This window comes from Telopea speciosissima, chromosome 9, assembly GCF_018873765.1.
Source record: "Telopea speciosissima isolate NSW1024214 ecotype Mountain lineage chromosome 9, Tspe_v1, whole genome shotgun sequence".
In the NCBI taxonomy this organism is placed as follows: Eukaryota; Viridiplantae; Streptophyta; class Magnoliopsida; order Proteales; family Proteaceae; genus Telopea; species Telopea speciosissima.
Window position 1 is genome coordinate 1,398,458 of NC_057924.1, and position 20,349 is coordinate 1,418,806.

The 20,349-nt window shown below is 39.8% G+C and overlaps 1 protein-coding gene across 6 annotated transcripts in view; it reads left to right on the plus strand.

The window, feature by feature from the left end:
* The first annotated feature begins 190 nt into the window (after positions 1-190).
* The window catches only part of LOC122639690, a 37,474-nt gene continuing 17,315 nt past the window's right edge, over positions 191-20,349 (plus strand). For 2 of the 6 annotated variants that reach the window (XM_043832586.1, XM_043832585.1), the window contains exons 1-13: positions 191-645; positions 1,461-2,206; positions 3,536-5,041; positions 5,190-5,585; positions 5,706-5,777; positions 6,103-6,183; positions 6,335-6,342; positions 6,465-6,699; positions 7,171-7,362; positions 7,460-7,539; positions 7,648-7,720; positions 7,807-7,908; positions 8,434-8,539. In XM_043832586.1, coding sequence (XP_043688521.1) covers positions 282-645; positions 1,461-2,206; positions 3,536-5,041; positions 5,190-5,585; positions 5,706-5,777; positions 6,103-6,183; positions 6,335-6,342; positions 6,465-6,699; positions 7,171-7,362; positions 7,460-7,539; positions 7,648-7,720; positions 7,807-7,908; positions 8,434-8,539 — 3,961 coding nt within the window. In that variant the 5' untranslated portion in view covers positions 191-281. Of the gene's footprint in view, positions 659-1,460; positions 2,207-3,535; positions 5,042-5,189; positions 5,586-5,705; positions 5,778-6,102; positions 6,184-6,334; positions 6,343-6,464; positions 6,700-7,170; positions 7,363-7,459; positions 7,540-7,647; positions 7,721-7,806; positions 7,909-8,433; positions 8,540-20,349 lie in introns of all 6 variants that reach the window. The other 4 variants (XM_043832587.1, XM_043832588.1, XM_043832589.1 and 1 more) reach the window with 4 other exon arrangements.

Below are 20,349 nucleotides of genomic sequence, written 5' to 3' on the forward strand. Positions count from 1 at the left end.
CTCCTTTGGACCGGAACGGGTAAGGATCCGTCTCAATCACCATACAAAAGTTGAAATAAAAATCACAACAAATCTGACCCTAAATACTATTTATGGTATTTTGAACCGATCGGCTTTCCCGCAAAAAAAACTAAATTCCCAGAATCGACAACGCATCACTCTGTCCCAGCGGGAACTGAAAAAGATCAGACTCTCACAAATCACAATATCTATCTGTCTATCTATTTCTCTGTGTTTCATTCTGATTTTGGTTTCGAAATTGATCGAATTGGTCTAGATCCATGGACCCCAAAGAACGCGAAGAGCTCTGCGACACTGGACCTGAAGAAGAAACAGTGGCCCGTCAAAAGAACCGTTCGAGACGCGTTAGCTTCGCGGAGATTACTTCAGTTCACGTTTTTGACAGAGATGAAGAATATGAGACGCCTCGAGACTCCAAACCTAACTCTGAGAACTCGGAAACAGCAGAAGCAAACGAGGATTTAGGGTTTCTGAGCGATCTCGGCGGCAGCGATGATTGGAAGGAGTTAACACAGAACGGAGAAGACGACGAGGACGATAATGATGATGAGAGGAAGGCAATCGTTCGAGATATGGATTCATCTTCTCCGGGAAGTGCCATCGGTTCTGCCACCTCTAATGACGGCAAGTTAAATAAGTAATTTTAGTTTTGATTCCTTACCGGAATTGGTCTTGGTTTGTTTATGGATATCTGTCTGCTCACATGTATAAGTCACAAAACGGTAACGAGCAATGCGAACATAGGAAAATGCACTGGCTTTTGCGAAAGAGAGAACAATAGGCATAACGTTCTTGCATATTACTTCTTATCACTGTGAATCGCCAGATTCGTGATTTAGTAATCTGGAATTCTGGATATGTTTCTTTGAAGCACCGATAGAACTCAACTGAATTCAAATTTCAAAATCCCATTCGACCCTGCTTACAGTGCACTTCTATTTTCACAACTTCTTTCCAATTTTTTTTTCTTTCTAAAGCACAGATAGAGATAGATAATCGATTGCTCCATATACCAGCGTAGTCAGTTCTTCCTGCTGTGGAACCGGAGTATGGAGATATGGCTCTTGGGAATTGTATGTAGGGTTGAGTATTGCACAAACACAGCAGTGCAAGTGGATCTACCCTTTTAATGCAACTGGATTAAAGGTTTGACTACAAAGTTTGTCTCCAGAGCTGACACATGCATTAATTACTTATGCATTTATGATTTATCATGGATTCATTGGCATTCTATTACTATGATTGCTTGATGCACATATTCATCTGGAATTTTTCTTGTACACATTACAAAAATAAGGAGGTTTCTTTAAGTTATTATATTTCTCTATGGAGTTGCTTATTCCTATATAAAATGTTCCATGCATTGTATGAAACATTGAAGCCTTCCTATCTGTGCATATGAGGCAGTTGACGTAAAATTTTTATATGCCTTGCTGCAGAAGAAATTTTTTTTGGCCCTGTATCAGCAAGTTTTATTAAATCTGGACAGACATCAGACTCTGCAGCCTCTGGTAATAACCATGATATTACTCTGGATTCCACTGCCTTTTCCATGCATTTTCGTAGCCTTGCGCAGTCTGTCTCCGGAGGAGAATTTAAGACACCATCAGCACATCATCTTTCCTTCGAAGAGAGGACACCATCCGAAACTTCCATGCCAACCAACCAAAGCAGTTTTATGACACTGACAGGAGTCAAGAAGCCACTTCCTCACTGTTCTGTTTTGGATGGAAAATCTAGCGGTGTCTGTGAGTCAAATGACTTGAGCCTGGTCGAAGAAAATCCTCATAGGTATGATTATGGGAGACTTTCACCTACGCTGGGTGCGTTTCTGGCTGAAGGCAGCAAGGATTTACATGTTATCTCTGTTTCTAATGATACTGAGATTTCGAACTCATCTAAAAGTCTAAGTAGGAACAGTAGGTTTCCCATGTTCAATAGGTGTAAGAGTAACTATAAAGACCTCAAGGATTCTGGAAGTGAGGAACTGCACAACATTGTCACCAATGATATGCCGGTTGAAGTGATTTCTGGTGCCAGCATGAAATCGTGTGAGGGACGTGAAGGATCTGCAACCCCTCCCATTGACCAGATCAGTCATGATTGTTCATCTAGTACAAAACATGCTCAGCCTACTGATGCTTCAACTGGTGACCATAGTCAAATTCTCTGTGACTCAGTGAAGGTTAGATGCTTCTCCTGTTCTCTGTCTTGTATTTGTCTACTTCTTGTTCTTGTGCTGCATGAATTTTTTTGGAAAACTGCTAATGTCACTTCTCTCCAGTTCTCACAATTTCAACTCTTGATAAGACAAGGAAGAGAGTTTCCAATTCCTGATTTTCTTCCTCCAATTACTTTTTGAGCATTGGAGGTACAGTCTGTGTTAAGGGTGTCAAATCCAAGCCCAAGCCAAGCCGAATTAGCCGAATCGAACCGAACCTAATAATTTCGGTTTGGTTTCGGTTATGGTATATGAGCATTTAATTCGGTTCAGTTTGGTTACGGTTTTAGTTCAAAAACCGTTGGTTTAAACCGAAACCGAACCGAATACCACATTTAATCCAAAACCCTATATCCTTTTTTTATGGTGTTGCCTTTCCTTTTGGAACTATAATGATGTGTTTCTCTGACTTTATTGATGGGTAAGCTGAAAGATAAGATCAGAAAGTGGAGAACTCACTTGGGATTCTAATTTATTTATTAATATTTCTGGTTCCTTTAAGGTTTTGTGAGCATTTTATCTATACAAATGGAGTATCTTGAGAACACAACAAGGCAGCAACAATTGACAGCCTAGCAGAATGGAACCTTATTGGAGAACTGAATTAGAACCATAACCGAACCGAACCGACTCGGTTCTCGGTTCGGTTTCGGATCACACCATCAAGGCATGGAACCGAACCAAAACTGAACTGATTGACTCCCTTAGTTTGTGTTAGGGATGATGCAAGGATTCTTGTACCCAAACCCCATTTAGTTGGGAGTAGGCCTTTTGAGTCGAGTTGTTATTAATTCTATTCAATTAGGATCAGTTTGAAATCTAGAATTTTAGGTCAGAATTGTAAGTAGAGTAGCTATTAAATTTTCTATAAAATCCAATATGTATTTGATTTTGTTTTTTTAATGTTTTAATATATGGAGTCAGTTTTTGAGTAAAAATTTGAAATTGAGAAAGAGGGCTATTATATTGATTTTATTTCTCATAGAATTATTGTGGAAGAGAGCTATTTTATTGCTTTAATTCTTCCTAGCTTTATTGTTTCAGTGTAAGGTGTTCTGTACTTGTCCAATAACTTAGTGCTTTCAACTTGTTCTTTGCCGTTGTAGATATGTTCTTGTTCTTCCTTGTCTTTTGTCCTTGTTTTTTTTATGAGAGCTGGTCACTTTTGGTTGCATGCGTAATCCTTTCTGATTATCATGATTTCCTCTGGCTACCATCTGAAGATGTTCTTCAGCATGTTGTTTTTGTATATTTAAGATTGTGGCCTATTTTAACTTGTTCCATCACTTGCAGGAGATGCCCTTAGACATGAATAAGGTGCCTGTTAGAGATGCTCTTGAAGCTAGTGGATCGATATTGGAAGTTGGTGCTTGTAACTGTGCCACCTCGAAACCTCCAAGTAAAACACTTGATGCCAATTTGATCACAGATCGTGATTGTGGATTTTTAGGTGGTCCGAGAACCTTGAGGAGGGAAGGACCTACTGATGATGGAAGTCTCACTCCCACAACACTACAGAACTCTCATCGACAAAGTGGATCTCCATGGGCTGGGTCTGTATCCTTGTTATGTGCCAAAAGAAGACAACTATTTTGTGATGGAACTGTTTCACCAGGTAGTGAACAGTTGTCTATTCTATTTGCTCAGAAGCATCATTCTTCCTCTTTAAAGAATGATAAAAGAGGACATGGAATAATTGAATCTTCTATTGAGAAAAGCATCTCAAAATTAAAGTTTCTTGATACTTCCGTTACTGTTGAAGATGGATTTGACAATTTGAAACCTCCATTCTTTGGTCATAATTGTAAACTGGCTTCAAATGCTACTGCGTTGGGTGAAAATAGCGAAAATCTTAAACTAAAGAAACTGGACATTTCCACTACTGGTTTGGAAGGGTGTTTTTTATGTAGTGCTCAGAAGAACAGTGAACAGAGAGATACAGTTAATATGGATGCACATGGGAGTGAGATGTCTAAGAACATTAGAATGCCTAGACAAGCTGAAAAGGATGTACATGTTGTGCATGATGGAGAATTTGAGGAGCAGATATCTAACAATATGCTCTACAGTGATCAACCTAGTAAGGCAATGGCAGTGGCAGTGTTACCTTCCCAGTTTTCAAGCTCTGGAAAGCAAATGCAGGAGCATCCTTTGGAATCTCATGATCCTGTCGAAGGAACTTTCATCACTTCTAGACTTAGTTCGTTATTAATAGATATTACAGAAGATGTTAATGCAAAAAAACAATTAACTGTTACATCTGATAAGTTCTCTGCATCACCTGAACACACTGGCATCCTTTCAACGGCTTTGACGCAGCAGGATCCAAGGAACAAGCTTCGCAGTAGCAGCAGTGAACAAGATGTAGCAGATTCAGGAGTAATTTTTGCCAATGTGAGTTGTTTGACTCCTGACACCCAAAAAGATGTCAGTTATTTGACTCCTGTAGCTGGAGGATTCGGTTCCTTGGTCAAGCAGAAGAGATCACATTCTGACTTATCCATCATTGGGAACAATAGTAGGGATTCAATAAATGTGGCTAAATTGAAAGGGATGGGTGATAACCAACTCTTTCATGATCTGCGAAACGAATCTGGAAACATTATGGATTGTAAAACACCATTACAACTTAATGCTGCTCTGAACTCCCAATCCAGAAGTCTAGTCCAGAACCATGGAGCAGGGACAGACCTGTCCATGTTTAGAAATAGACTTTCTGAAGAAGACCTTAAAGAATCTTTATATGAGTCTGCTTTCCCATGTGTGCTTGAAAAGGCTACAACTACACAATTTCAAAAGGTCACGTGTTTTCTAATTTTCAGTCCTGATCTCCTTTTAGTGTTATAATGCATCTGCCTTGGGCATATTAATATAATGTTGCAGGGTTTCATTTTCAGAGCCTATTTTGTAATGGTACTAACTAGATATTAGCTCTGTTGGCATGCAGGTTCTGGTGGATCAGATAACTCAAACCCCCTCCTTGAAAGAGGCATCTAATTTTCTATATACCGACAGGGTGCAACACTGTGTTGGGAAAGATTCCCTTTCCCCTAAATTAGTTAAATATTCAGACCAAAAGTGTCATAGTAGCTCCCGCCAGGATCTGCATATTTTACTGCAATCATTACCCGCATGTGTTGAGAATTGTGGAAGAAAAAGAAAAAATGAAGAAGTTATTCTCATGGAAAATATCGAGGTAGAAGAAGCTGTCAGGACCCAGAAGAGCCCAAAAATTCTTGAAATGGATGGTAGTGTACCAGAGTTTTCTTCCGAACATTTAACTGTAAAAGAAAATGAAGTGGACAGGAATCAAGTTGACAGAGTGCCCAAGCTTTCCTCTGATGTACGTATCCTATACATTGCTGCTGATTTGCTGGACTAGCTATTGTCAAAAACTTGTTTGCTTGGAAGACGTGATATTTGTGAATTGTAGTTCAATATAACTTCAGAGTCTATCTTCTAGGTTTTCTTAAAGTTGTATGGGGCTATGAAACAGCTGCTTTCTGAATCAAGCCATGAACTTAATTTATGGCAGGTAATCTCGTTTTTCCAGTTTGATATTCTCTGTTGTTTGTCATTTGAAGGACATGATACTAATTTGTTTGTGTAAATTTTTATTATTTGTAAATATTCAGCACTAATAATAATATGATATGTCTATTTCTGTAGCTTATGTACGTTTATTCATTGAAACTAAGTTCATTAATGACAATCATATTCTATGTTAGGAAGGCTGACCTAGATGGTTAGGGCTGAGGAATTCAAATAAGGATCCAAGCTGTTGGGATATTAATACCCTTCAATGGTTCTCATGCATTTAGTTATTTATTTATTTTGTTTTGTTTTTTTCTGATGCATAGCTTTGCATTCTGGAAGATATTTTGGATCAGCTGCAAAAGGCTAAAAAGTATGAGAAGCTTTGTGCTGTGATCCAGTTTCAGGTATGCTAAATTTGCTCATCATATTGTATTGTGGGAAATTCAAGCAGATTTTTTTTTGACTACTTTGCTTCTTTGAATGGCTAAATATTTATTGACTTGTTAGCTTACTGCTAATGCCTGGCCAACTCATGATCATCTGGGAAACTTTCAGCAGAAAAGGTGATATTCTAACTGCTCAGGTTTTTTGAAATTGGATGCCATTTTCTCTTGTTGGTTGTTGTAGAAATAGCTGCTTTACTTTAAAACATATTATTAACATTGATGAATTAATGATGGTGCAGGGTAGCCGAAGCAAGATGCTTGCAACTGATGCTTGTTTATGAACAGGCAAAGTTGCAATTAATGCGCGTGAAACATGAGATAATGCAGAAGAGAATAGAGATGTTGCAGTCAGGGATTCAGGAATTTCAAAATTTGAAGTCATGTTCTTTGCATCATCTCTTTGTGCCTGGTGTTAGAGGTGCTGAAAATAAGGGAACTTATTTAACATCACTTTCTGTTAATGGCAAAAATAAGGTATATTAGATTTCCTCTTTGTCACCCAAACACCTCATTTACCCCTGGAGTACAGTGAACACGGCACAATATTGATATGGATATGTGTCCAACATGCGCCCAAAAGTTAGTCACTTGGACATGGCTGTGAAGAAGAAGAGGAAGATTAATCCCTCTTCTGATATAATAATCACCTTTATTGTATTCCCTTACCTTTTCAAACGTCTTGGCTATTCACCCAAAAAAAAAAACATTTTAGCGGAGTCTCTGTACCGATATCCATTTTTTTTGAGACATACTGTATCATGATCTTCTGAGGCCAGGTGGATCTGACTCCTAAAAACCCTGTACCCAATCCCCATTCCCAAACCCATACAACATTCATGTGGTTGTTTAATTGCGCAACACATACCTCTAGTTCCAGACACCGTAATCCAATATGTTAGTTCCATGCAAAGAATCATTCGTGTGGTTGATGAACTGCTTTTCCAGGAAGTATGTAATAAAGTAATCACAATGAAGCAGGAGATTGGAGCCTTAGATGAAAAAATAAAGTCCATAATTGACTGCTTCCATGATTCTTGTCACGTTAAAGGTGAACTGAGCTATGATGAGTACATAGTTATAGTTAATGATCATCTGAAGAAGAGAACATGTTGCAGTTTTATTCGTCGGGACTTGCAGGTTCACTACTATAACTGTGTTTTTTTTTTGGTCTCAGAACACAATAGATATGTCATAAGAGACTGAGATTTGTTTGCTTTGTCTTGCATTAAATCAGCTATGGAGTGTAGATGACCTGGAGAATGAGAGTGGTCATCACAACATTGCTCTCAATTATCACAATTTCCTCTTCCAAAGGTTGCTTCCTTTTACTGATTCATATTTGTTCTTGTATCTGTTGAGGAATTTGAGCTTAACGTTACTATGCATAATTCTTGTAATATTTTCTTGGTTGATATCCAACAGGTTGACAATAACTGTCCGTCCCATTTCAAGTATAGTTGTTGTGAACAAATTGAATGATACAAACATCATAAAGGTAATGGTATCATTCATTGCCTAAAGCTTCTTTTCTGATTACTTGGTGCTATACTTCAATAACAGATACCTTTTTGGTCAAGTTAGGCATTCCCAAGTATTAATGCTTGCGCAGCCTTCACATTTGTGTTCAATGCTGAGGCAGCTGACAAGAGGAGCGTCTTTAAATGTTTGACTGAAGAAACACAAGTAACAATTTTCTCTAGCCAGACTTTTTCTTTGGCACATGGAATATCTTTACTTATTTTCTTTATTTATAATTCTTCCTTGGATATGTCTAAAATAATGTCTGAGATTTATGTTGTGCACACGACTATAGTGGAATAGGCTAAAACAGGGAAATTCACTTGTAAGCATTGTTAAAAAAGTGATTATGGAATTATAATGCTTAAACCTACAGCACTACTGATTGTATTATGGAGTGTTTTTTAAATGCTAAAAAGCATATTTGTCTATTTGAAGATGGCAACCACAGTTTAACAGCTTCAGTCTGTTGTTATTATCATCAAGATAACCATGGTCATGATCATTTTTATCTGTGGTGTTACTATTACTGCTGCTGCTGTTGTTGTTGTGTTTTGTGAGGGAGAGTATTCTTGTTTGTTCTTCATTCAAATGATTGCATCCCAATTATCATTTTGTATTAATGACCTTAATGTGAATAAAAGAAGAACAAAGCATCTTTATTAAGCACATCTGTTTCTGTTTGTGCAGATTACCAGTTCTCTTTTGGGTAATTTGTTAGATGTGGTTGAAGAAGTACAGGCTGCTCGCATAGATCTTCCAGATCTATTCCAGACAAGTTTTCACTCTCCCTGTGGTAAAATAATTCTCTTTTGTCTCTTTCCATTTCTTTCCCAGCTTGGGACAAAGATTTGTTTTCATATTCCCTTTGACGGACTATTATAAACTCATAAAACATGGTTTTCTTTGAAATTCCATATCAAGATTGATGACTTGGTACTGAATCAAATATCAAACCCCTAAGGTGAATTGATTTTACATCCATTGAAACGTTTATGAGGAGGGATTTTTGGTGAGAGAGGTCAAAGTGATCTTTATTTATTGTGGGGAAGAGGGTTGATGCAGATTCGTCACCGAAATGGGCTTTGTTTTATCAGGAATAAGTCTGAGGTTGGGTTCTATAAATGTTGGGCATTGGTCCATTAGGTTTTTAATGTATGGGCCACTTTCATGGGCCTATAACATGGGTAGTATGATTGCATACTGGATTTCCTCTATTAGGACTTAGTTTATTTTCAAGTTGTTTTGAGTTGGTGAAATCCACATCAGCATAGTTCGTGGAGTTCACATCAGCATAGGCTATGTTTAACTAAGTTCGGTTATGGGTTTCCCAATCCAACTCTAAGTCTTTGTCTTTAGTTATTTCATTGTCACTTAAAGTCTTAGGCATGTGAGGAGCTAAAGTTTGACTATGTTTGAGTTAGTTTCCTAGTCAAATTGGATAATCTTGTTAGTTAAGGATTGGGGGGCCTTTCCTTTTTAGGATAACCAGTCCTCAGGAGGATTGCAAACTTCAAGTCCAGCAACAGTTAATACTTCAATCAGTTCTCAGATTTGCTGGAAATTTTAGAACAATAAAATAAAATACAAAAAATCGAAGAAGGGAAGAAGAATATAGGGTGGTCTCTCAGACTCGGGTCGCTCACCCATGGCCTCTCACCAATGGTATCTCACCATACTTTCTCACAGAGCAAAGCACAAAGCTATGGTTTTTTTTTCAATCTCATAAATCAAATTCGTCGACAATGCTGTAGCCTTTACAAACTTATATAGAAGACTCAAAAACATACGCAAACACTAAAAAGGAAAGGCCTAAGCCAATCCCTAACTAGTAAGGTAACATAAACTAACTAGGAAACTAAAATAATGAAGAAACTTACTCAAAATTGGACCCTAACTAAACTAATGAAGTAAATCCCGTTTTCCTACTTTCCACCCATATTTTAGGCCCATTAAATTGGCCCGTTACAAAGAAAGCTTATGGGATCCAAGGTCCAACACCTACATAACCCAACTAAAAGCTTATTTCCAATAAAATAAGCCCTCTAAGTGATTTATCTGCATCATTAACAGTCAACGATATTAGAATCCGAACAACATTAAGACTAGCTACTAGAGAGAAGGTCTCAAAATAGTCGACACCATACGTCTAAGTATATCCGTTGGCAACCAAGAGAGCTTTTAGTCACTCAACAGCAAGATGTGGTAGGGTATTTGACAGTGTACGCCCAACGAAACTGCACAAGTTCCTTCCCTAGGGGTAAGTCTGTAAGAGGGAATGTCTTATGATCTAACAAGGCATCCATCTCTACATCTATAGCTTTCTTCCGTTCAGGATGTAACAATGCTTCCTGGTACATAGTAGGCACAAACACAGTAGAAAAAGACAACACAATTACGAAGTAAAGGTGGAAGGTGAGAAACCGAAACAAATTTAGAAATAGGATTGGAAATATTAGATTTTTTAGTACAAGTTCTCATACCTTTACGAAGAGCGATTGGCAAGTCATTGGAGGTAGAATCCTCAGGCAAAGGTTCTGAAGTAGAGGGCGGTATCGGAGGAGCAGCCAGAACTGTTGATGTCGACTTAGAATGGTGCTTGTAAACTTGCAATTGCTTGGGTGGGGGAAGTAATAGTGGTGGAGCTATTGAGAGAAATTGGTTCTAGAATAGGTGGAGGATTAAGGAGATCAGTGTCCAACTTATGACTCGCATAAAAAAATAAGGTATAAAAAAAGGTAACATTAGCACTGATTCCATTGAAAAAGTGTTGATGTGTAACAGGATCGTTACACCGATATCCTTTTTGAATGCGAGCATACATTTGGTAGCACACAAAAATAATTTATCAAGGCCAGGTCTAAGGTTGTGAACAAAACACGTGCAACCAAACACCTGTGGTGGTAAACCAAACAAAGATGATTTTGGAAAACCCACAGAAAAAGGAGACAAATTGTCAAGGACTTCAGAGGACATGCGACTAATCAAATAGCAGGCAATTGAAACCGCATCATTCCAATAAAACTTTGGAACATGCATGTGAAACATAAGAGATTGAGCAACTTCCAGCTAATGCCGTTTTTTCCCCTCTCAATCGCACGATTCTGCTGAGGAATATATATGTACAACTAGTTTGATGTATCATCCCATTAGCGGAACAAAATCTAAATATTTCTTGCATATTCAAGGGCATTGTCAAAGCGGAAAACTTTAATGGACAAACCAAACGGAGACTTAATTTCATTATAAAATTGTTCAAAAACAAACAGAATTTCTGATCAATCTCTTAATAAATATAACCAATTCATTCGAGAGTGATCATTTGCAAAGGTAACAAACTAAAAGAAACCTATTTGACTCTTGACACGACACGGACTCCAAACGCTAGAATGAACTAAAGAAAATAAGGAGGTACTTCGAGGGACATCACGAGAAGGGAACGAAACTCGATGGAGCTTTCCAAGTTCACACGCCTCACACTCAATTCGTGAGATGTGCTTGCAACTGGGAACCATACGTTGGAGTTTGGAAAGAGAAAGTAATGTAAGACTGAAACCAGTCCCAAAACATTGTTGTCATACAACCACGGGCGTCCAAGCAGCAAATCGGTGAGCACCATGGGAATCACATCGCACCAAACATCCTCTTTGTAACCTGAAATTTTTAGAGGAACAGAGCAGCGTTGGTTAACCTCTAAAGTGTCACTATTAAGCAAGGATACCTTATAGGGCTGTGGATGTGGTTCCACTTTGAGTTGTCCCTCCATCACATAGGCTTGTGAAACAACATTCACCCAGCTGGTACTGTCGACGATGACCTGCACTGTAGTTGCCCCGCTGGTCATAAGTGTAAAAAAGATACAGTGGCGCCTCTAGTCCTCTCCCTTCTGTTCAGCAACCAGAATCCTTGTGACTACATTAACCTCATAGAGGTTGTTTTCCCCATCATCATCCCAAAGGGCTTCATCATCGTCCCCTTCTTGGCCAGCATCGGCAGCCCATGTATCATCAATATGGGGCTCACAAACAAGCATCTCAGGGTTGTTCTCAATTGCTGAAATAACAGTGTTTGTTTTATTTGTCTTGGGGCAGTACTTGGCAGCATGTCCTATGCCATCACAATGAAAGCAATGTGTAGAACTGTTTTCCCTATTAAACATAGGGGCCTTGCCTTTCTCTTGAGCAGTGTAGGCAGGTCGTGTAGGCTGTCCACTAGGCCGTGAAGGTGTGAAGGCCTTCTTTGTTTCAGCAGCTTGTGCAGTGTAGCATCTTGGGGCTGCTTTCAACAAATCCTCAGCTTTAAGGGCTTTCTCAAAACAGTTATTGAGGCTAGTGATTGGCACTACAATTTTGTCATGAATTTCAATTTTAAGTCCCAACTTGAAACTGGACGGGAGCTGCTCGTCGTCCTCATCAACTCCAGTGCGGGAAACCAGGTTATTGAACTTATCCATATACTCCTCTATTGACATGGTTCCTTGCCAAAGAGTGTTGAGCTGATCGTGCAACCTTCTACGGAAGATGGAAGATAGATATTTTGCCCTTAGATGGCCCTTCATCTCCTCCCACGTAGTAGGCTCATTGCGTTGGCGGCGCAATCTGTTTTCGGTGTTCCTCCACCACTCTCTTGCAGGTCCAACAACCTTGTACGGGCCAGCTTGAGTTTACGTTGCTCCAACAATGTAAACCAGTCAAAGTAATCATCAAACGCACACAGCCAATCGTAGAAGATAACAGGGTCAGACTTCCCATTATAATCTCGCAACTCTAGCTTGACCTTGTGTTTGCCGTCTCGCTGTCTATCACCATAACCAGCAGCTTCTTCATCATCCTGGTATTGGTTGCATGATACTCCTTGGGGCAGACGAGGTGAGGGTTTGCCTACAGTAGGCTGACCTGTCATCTCGTGCATATCAGTTGTCAATTGTAGAGTAGTCCTCTTCAAGGTTGCCATATCTGCGGACAACGGTCGAATAACTACAGCCAGTTCATTATCAGTCAACGGAGCATGGAGAGGATTGTTGGAACTCTCCTCATCACCCACAGCTCTGATACCATGTAATGTAAGACTGAAACCAGTCCCAAAAAAAACCCACAAAATTCAGAATAGAACTAGGCCAGAAATTAGAGGTTTAGGATTTAGTCAAACCAGCCAGCAGATGGACACTCTCTTTGGATCGAAGGTATAGAATGCTAGGAAGAAGCTGCCTTCAAAATTCAAATCAATTCTGGTGGCCTGATGTGAAGATATCTGTGAAACACCAAAATAGAAGGTTAAGGAAAAAACTTTCCAAAATATGCTGTGGATGTTCCCAGCTGCAACTGAAGGTAGTACTTGGTGTGGTGACTCTGCCCAACAAGTTTGGATCAATTCTGGTGGGTAGATAGATGGATGGATGGGTGGAATGAAATTAGAAAGTGAAATCAGAAAATTAGAAAGTGTGTGAGAATGAAAGATTGAGATAATGAGATGGGGGAAAGATGGAGATCGAGTGATGGGGCTGGTGGGGTGGATGTGTTCTCCAAAAATCAGCCTAAGTTGATGGCTGGTTGGAGAGTTATGGGCTCCTCAAATGCAGCTTCAAATCTGGAAACACAGGCAGCAAGGAGAACTTGATGTATCCAGCAGAGATTCAACAGCAGCAGCAACAGCAGGGTTCGAATGTCTTCTGATCAGAGAGGAAGTCTTCACAGCAGCTGCAATAGAAGAGCTCAAACAGAGGGATAGAAGGGGAGAGGGATAAAGATATTTCGGCTCTCTCTGCCAGGTCTCTCGACCCTTCAGTACTAGCCTGAGAAACAATTCAAATTGCTGAGCAAAATAGCTTCAATCTTCATTCAATACAACAAACTCAGCCTTATCCCAACTTAATAGAGTTGGCTACATGGATCCAAACACAATAAAAGAAAACTAAGTTCTAATAGGGGATGCAATATGAAAGAAGAAATGGAAACTGAGGAAAGATGCAATATGACACTAGATACAAAATGGAAAGTGAAAAATGACAAGTGAAAGATGAAAGATAGTAAGAGGAAAGAAGACCAACCCAGCATTACAGGAGAATCTCAGCTAAATGGGGTCTGCTATCTGGATGACTGGATCCTTGCCCTCCAATAGGCCCTATCCGAAGTCATACTAGGTACAAGACCCAGGCTACGCATGTCCTTCCTCGCCACTTCTCTTATGGTCTTTTTAGGCTTGCCCCTAGCTCTTTTAGCCCCTTCAATCGGGATCATATCACTCCTCCTTACTGGGGCGTCCCTAGGCCTCCGTTGAATATGACCAAACCACCTTAAGCGACTCTCTCGGAGCTTGTCACTGATCGGGGTGACTCCCACATCCGCTCTAATATGTTCGTTACGTACTTTATCCTTCCTTGTTTTACCACATATCCATCTTAACATCCTCATCTCTGCTACATAAAGCTTATCAATATGACACTTCTTAACTGCCCAGCATTCTACCCCAGACATCATAGCCGGTCGTACCACAATTCTATAGAACTTTCCTTTAAGCTTTAAAGGAATACGTCGGTCGCACAACACTCCAGACGCACCTCTCCACTTCATCCATCCCACTTTAATTCTCTGGGAAACATCATCCTCTATGCCACCTTCTTTACTTATGATTGATCCCAGATATCTAAAATAGTTACTTTGTGGTATATCTCTATCCTCAATTCGAACCATATCAGTAGCCATCAATTATAGAACTAAAACTTGTGAGATCTCGGTTTTTCAAGACCTCGAGATCTTATGCGACACGAAAAAGTACTCCAACTCGAGCGAGATCTTGAGATTTCGACCCAAACTCCTTTATATGAGTGCCAGATCTCGAGATCTCGGTGGGAAATCTTGGTATACCGACATCTATCTATGCAAACCTTAGTATACAGACACTTATTTATGCCTAATATCATTTAAGTAAATAAGCAAATACCCCCTATTTGAATCCAATAAAAATAGTTAAAAACTCAAATTCTAAAAGGAAAAAAAGTCAACCTCCCAGTTCAAGGACAAAAACTGGCGGCAGTAGGTGTAATTTTCAACTTTCTAATGCTGGGGTTTTTCTCAAATCTAAAAATTCCATAAATCTTAATATGGTAAAACATTGTTGAAAACCAAAAGTGCGGTAAAATATTCATTTGTTTTGATGTCCAAAAAAATATTTTCATTCAGAGCGATTTTGACAGCATTTGCACACATCAAATTAAGTTTGACCGGTACATAACTCCTTCAATATAAATCAGATTTAAGCAATCTTGTTGTAGATCACAAGTCCATATGTACCCATAAGAACAAGCCCCAAAACCAGCCCAACAAGGTTGTGGATTTGACTGCTACGAGAAGCAGCCTGGTCTGATGATGTGACAAGTTTTCGTTGGTTCGATGGAGCATCACCTAAGGCAGCCCCAGCCCAGAGAGAAGCATGAAGAAGAAGAGACCAAGACAGAATTTTTTATTTAAAAAAAAGGTACTGTTCACATGAACAGTGATTGATGTGAACAGTGATTTGGACTGATATGGACAGCTGGTGTGAAGATCTGATTTTATTGTTGCTATTCTCTTAATAGTACCTAGTTACTAAATCTATTAGTTTCTATTTTAGTTATTCTTACATGTGGCTGAACTATAAAGCCTAGTAGTTTCTAATTTTAGTTAGGATTTAGTAGTTGCTATTTACTAAGTTTCTATTTTAGATTAGTTCTTATTTTAGAAGTTTCTATTTTCTAATGTAAGCTTGCCTAAGCTATTAATAGGCCTCACATTGTAATGAAGAAACAAATTTTGGAGAAAAGAATTTTCAGGCCATGTTGCCATTGTGTATGGGAGAATATCCTTGTTTCAACAGCTGGGATAGCTGTGGATGAGAGACCCAGGCTGAGAAAGCCATCCCCTACCGCCTTCTTCTTCTATCTTCTCTATATCCTCTTCTTCTTCTTATCCTTTTTTTTTTAAAATGTTCTTCTTTCATATGTAAACAGAAAAAAAAAGCAATAAAGTTTCAGTTATTCAATTTGTTCTTCCTTATTGTGTTGATCTTGGCTGCAATCAATCTCCCGCTGGTTTCTCACTGGTTCGAGGTTGACTTTTGCATTAGATATTGCTTTGATCACCAGATAATACAAGATAAAGCAGCAGCAAATCACCGATGGACAAAAAATCAGAATACCACAAGGTGATATTGTCCAGTTAATATCAAAATTCAATTCTGCCAGAAAATTTTCAAGCCTGATTAAGGAGATTTTAATGTCACAGAGAATCCACAGTTTGGATCTGCTTGATATTTGGGCCGAAGCACCCTATGATGATGATGTAAATAAGTCGCTTAGGACTTATTTTAGTGGAAATAAGCTTTGGGTTGGGTCATATATGTATTGGGACTGTGATCCCATGGGTTTATTTTGTAATTGACCAATTTAATGTGCCTAAAATATGGGTAGAAAAATAGGAAAATGGGATTTACTTAGTTTAGTTAGAGTCCTATTTTGAGTTTGTTTTCTTTATTATTTCACTTTCTTAGTCAATTTAGGTTACCTTATTAGTTAAGGATAGGGTTAGGCCTTTTCTTTTTAGTGTCTAAGTCTATTTTTGAGTCTTCTATATAAGTTTGTAAGGGAGGCCAACATTGTACACGAATTTCATTAATGAAATATTGGCTTTAGCCTTTGTTAAAAATCCTGAGATAGGTTGGGTGAGATGCCCAGGGTGAGCTGAGGTAACCATCCCCTTCCCTTCCCCCCTCCATCGATCTTCAATCAAGCTCCATTCAAGTTTCAATTCTGCCATAGCCGATCTCTTGAAGAAACATATTCAGTTGCTGGAATTTCTCTGTAAGGTTCAAGTGTTAGAGTTGTTAGAATATCTTGTATAGGGGTAGTTCTGTCATTGTCATGTTATAAGACATGACCAAGTTATATTTTTCTTGTTCTTATTTTATTTCCCTTTACCTCCCTTGGGAGGCCTGTGTAATTTGGAAGAGATTATTAATGAAGTAATATGTGTGTTGAGAATAACTCAACACACACAATCGATTCTCCCATCCTCTTCTCTTCCCTCCTCCTTCTTCTTCTTGCTGTAAATCTCATCTTTCTTACTAGATTCGATCCATCCTTAAGTTCCAACTTGGTATCAGAGCTAAGCAATCTGGTTTGAGAGTCGACTAAGCTTTCTGTCTTGTTCTTCACCTCTCTTTGGAACCCTAAGAGGACAAAGGGGTTCCATTAGAGGCTGTACTATGTGAAGTATACACATACTACACTTTTTGGGGGTTTATTCTTCAAACCTACACACCATGGATGGAGTTTAGTGGCTGTTGTTGAAGATTGAAGCGCTTACAACCACCCAGTTTTTTCCGCCAGCTGAAGGAGTGGTTCTCCTATTTCTCCCTCATCTTCTCATCTTTTGGGAAGAGGTTTGCTGCTTGTGGATCGCCTAGGGGTACTCTTTTAAACCCCCTACCACTCGGTTGAAGAAAGAACCTGTTTGAGGAGCATAGCTCCAAATTGTGACACTCTCAAGGTACCGCCAGCTCTGTTTTTTGGCTCTGGTTTGTTTTTTTTTGTGAAGCTCAGTATATTGGATGTGTGTTGGTGTATACGAATGGAGTTGTTTGTTCTTTTTACACCTATTGTTGCTATGGACTGAAGGTTATTGGGTATTAGAGCAGTTTGGTTGATGTTATACAAGCCTTTACTCCCTATACACTTGTTGTTTTTTGGTATTGGTTCTCTGTTTGGTTGATTTGGCTGTTTGGGGACTTGTTTGCTGGTCTGCCTACTTTGTTTGGGTTGAGGGTACTCCCCATTTGAGCAGTCCACTATTGTTTGTTGAAGTGCCTGCCCATTATGTCTACTGTGTTTGGACAAGATTCTGAGGTCAGTGGACCAACTATAGCTGGCAGCCTCAGTAGTGGTTTCCCAACCATGGCTTCCTTTGATAACCCCAACACCCAAATCTCTATTGTGAAGTTGGACAATACCAACTACTTGGATTGGTCTCGGTCTGTGAAGTTGTCCCTACGCAGTAGGGGAAAGTTGGGCTACATTACTGGGTCTATCACAGCTCCTGCTACAACTGATCTAGGCTATCTCAAGTGGGAGACTGAGAACTCCACTGTTATGACTTGGCCGATATTCTCTATGAAACCTGAGATAGGTAGGTGGTTTATGAGTTAGGAGATTGCAAAAGATATTTGGGACAATGTCTCCAAAGTTTTTGATAGAGTTGGAGATGCAACAAAGGTGTATCAAATTCTCCAAAAGATCATCCATATGAAACAGGGTGATAGGAGTATATCTAAGTACTACAACTCTGTTATTAGCTTGTGGGAGGAATATGATCATTATAACAACCTCCAGTTGTCCAACTCTGATGATTAGGCAAAGGTCTACAGGAGTCAAGAAAAGGAAAGGATCCTTATTTTGCTTGGAGGTCTTAACCCAGAGTATGAGCCTCTTCGCCTGCAAATCTTAGGAAGATATCCCTTTCTATCTCTGGATGAAGTGTGCAGCTACTTGCAAAGTGAGGAAACCAGGAGAACCACTATGGATATTGCACCATCAACAGAGAGATCTGCTCTTGTTTTCAGTTCCCACAGAGACTGGAAAAGTGGGGGGAAAGGCCAAGGGCTACCTCGTGGAGATCACCGTGAGAGATACAAATGTGATCATTGTGGCAAGCTTGGACACACCAAGGACAGGTGTCAGGACCTTCATGGACAACCCCCTAATATGCGTGGTAGTTCATTTAGTGCCCGTGGAGGAAAGCGAGGGGGAGCTAGGGCTCACTCTGTGACATCTGAGTCTGAGCCACCTGGACCCCAGCCGGCTCCTGATTCCCTCTCACAGGATGATATTGCAGCCCTCCGTCGGCTAATGTCTCACCTTGGAGCGTCTGCTACTTTTGCCTCAGCTTTGCAGGTCTCATCTGCCCCTCCTGGATTATTGACTCTGGAGCCTCTGATCACATGACTGGTATGTCACAGTACTATGATTCCTACTCCATTTGCTCTGGCCGGGACAAGGTAAGGGTTGCTGATGGTTCCCTTTCTTCTGTCTTTGGTAAGGGTAATGTGCGAGTTACTCCTTCTTTTTCCTTTGAGTCTGTCCTTCATGTTCCTGATTTTGCTACTAACCTATTATCAGTGAGTCACCTAACCAAATCCTTACATTGTTGTGTCACTTTCTTCCCTTCCTATTGCGTCTTTCAGGATTTGGAGACAAAGAGGGTTATTGGCAGTGGGATTGAGAAAGGAGGACTCTATCTTCTTGAACCACGGTTACCTGCCCAATCTACTGCTGCAGCTTATGTTTGTGGTTGGAGTGACTATAGTATTTTGGAGTCTGTAATGCTTTGGCATCAGCGTTTGGGTCATCCCTCTTTTGTTGTTATGAGGAGACGTTTACTTCTTTCCCTTCATCTTATGTTTTTCAGTGTGAATCTTGTATTTTTGCTAAACATTGTCGCACATCTTATCCTTATTGTGGTAATAGAGCTACTGCACCTTTTTCCCTTGTTCATAATGATGTTTTGGGGCCTTCTCCTACTACTTCTTTATCTGGATTTCGTTACTTTGTTTCATTTGTGGATGACTATTCTCGGTCTACTTGGACTGTTTTGTTGAAACAAAAGAGTGATGTTGGTGATGCTTTTAAGGATTTTTATCAACTTATTAGTACTCAGTTTGGTACCCGCATTCAAATTGTTAGGTTTGATAAGGGGGGTGAGTACATGTATGGGGGGCTCCAACAGTTCTTTACTGATAACGGCATCCTCCATCAACTGGCTTGTGTTGACACCCCACAACAAAATGGGGTGGCTGAGCACAAAAAATCGCCATTTGCTGGAAATCACCATGGGTCTTCTCTTTGGTATGCATGTGCCTAAGACCTTCTGGTTTGATGCACTTCTTACCGCTGCATTTCTTATTAACCGGATGCCAACTCCACTCCTTGGCTCCAAATCTCCCCTGGCTCTTCTTTCTCCTCAATCCTCAGCTTTCTCCTTGCCTCCGAGAGTCTTTGGTTGTGTTTGTTATGTTCATGTCAACAAATCAGCCCATACCAAGCTTGACCCCAAAGCTCTCAAGTGCATCTTCTTGGGCTACTCTGATTCAACCAAAGGGTATAAGTGCTACCATCCTCCTTCCCGAAGGCGACTTCTCTCCAAAGATGTCACCTTCTTTGAGTCTATCCCTTATTTTTCTTCCCCTCAACATTCTATTCAGGGGGAGAGTACTAGCAGTGAACAGAATGCTGATGCCATTCCCTTTCTATCTCCCTTGCCTACTTCTACTTCCCCATTCCTATTTGATATTGGAAAGTACAAAGAAGTGGATGTTGTTGATGATGCTGATGCTGCTGGTGTTGTTGGTGTTGTTGATATTGATGCTAGTAGTGGTGGTGATGCTAGCAGGAAAAAAGAATATAAGGGAATAAGATTCAAAGAAGATGGTGTATTCACAAGAGGTGAATGCTTGTTAAAGGGATAAGGGAAGCAACCGTGGTCTAAGTAACCCTGCCGAAACCCCTCTTTGGATCCACATCCTCAGTCTCATCCTCCTCAGTCAAGTAATTCCTCTCCTTCTGAATTAGATCTTCCCATT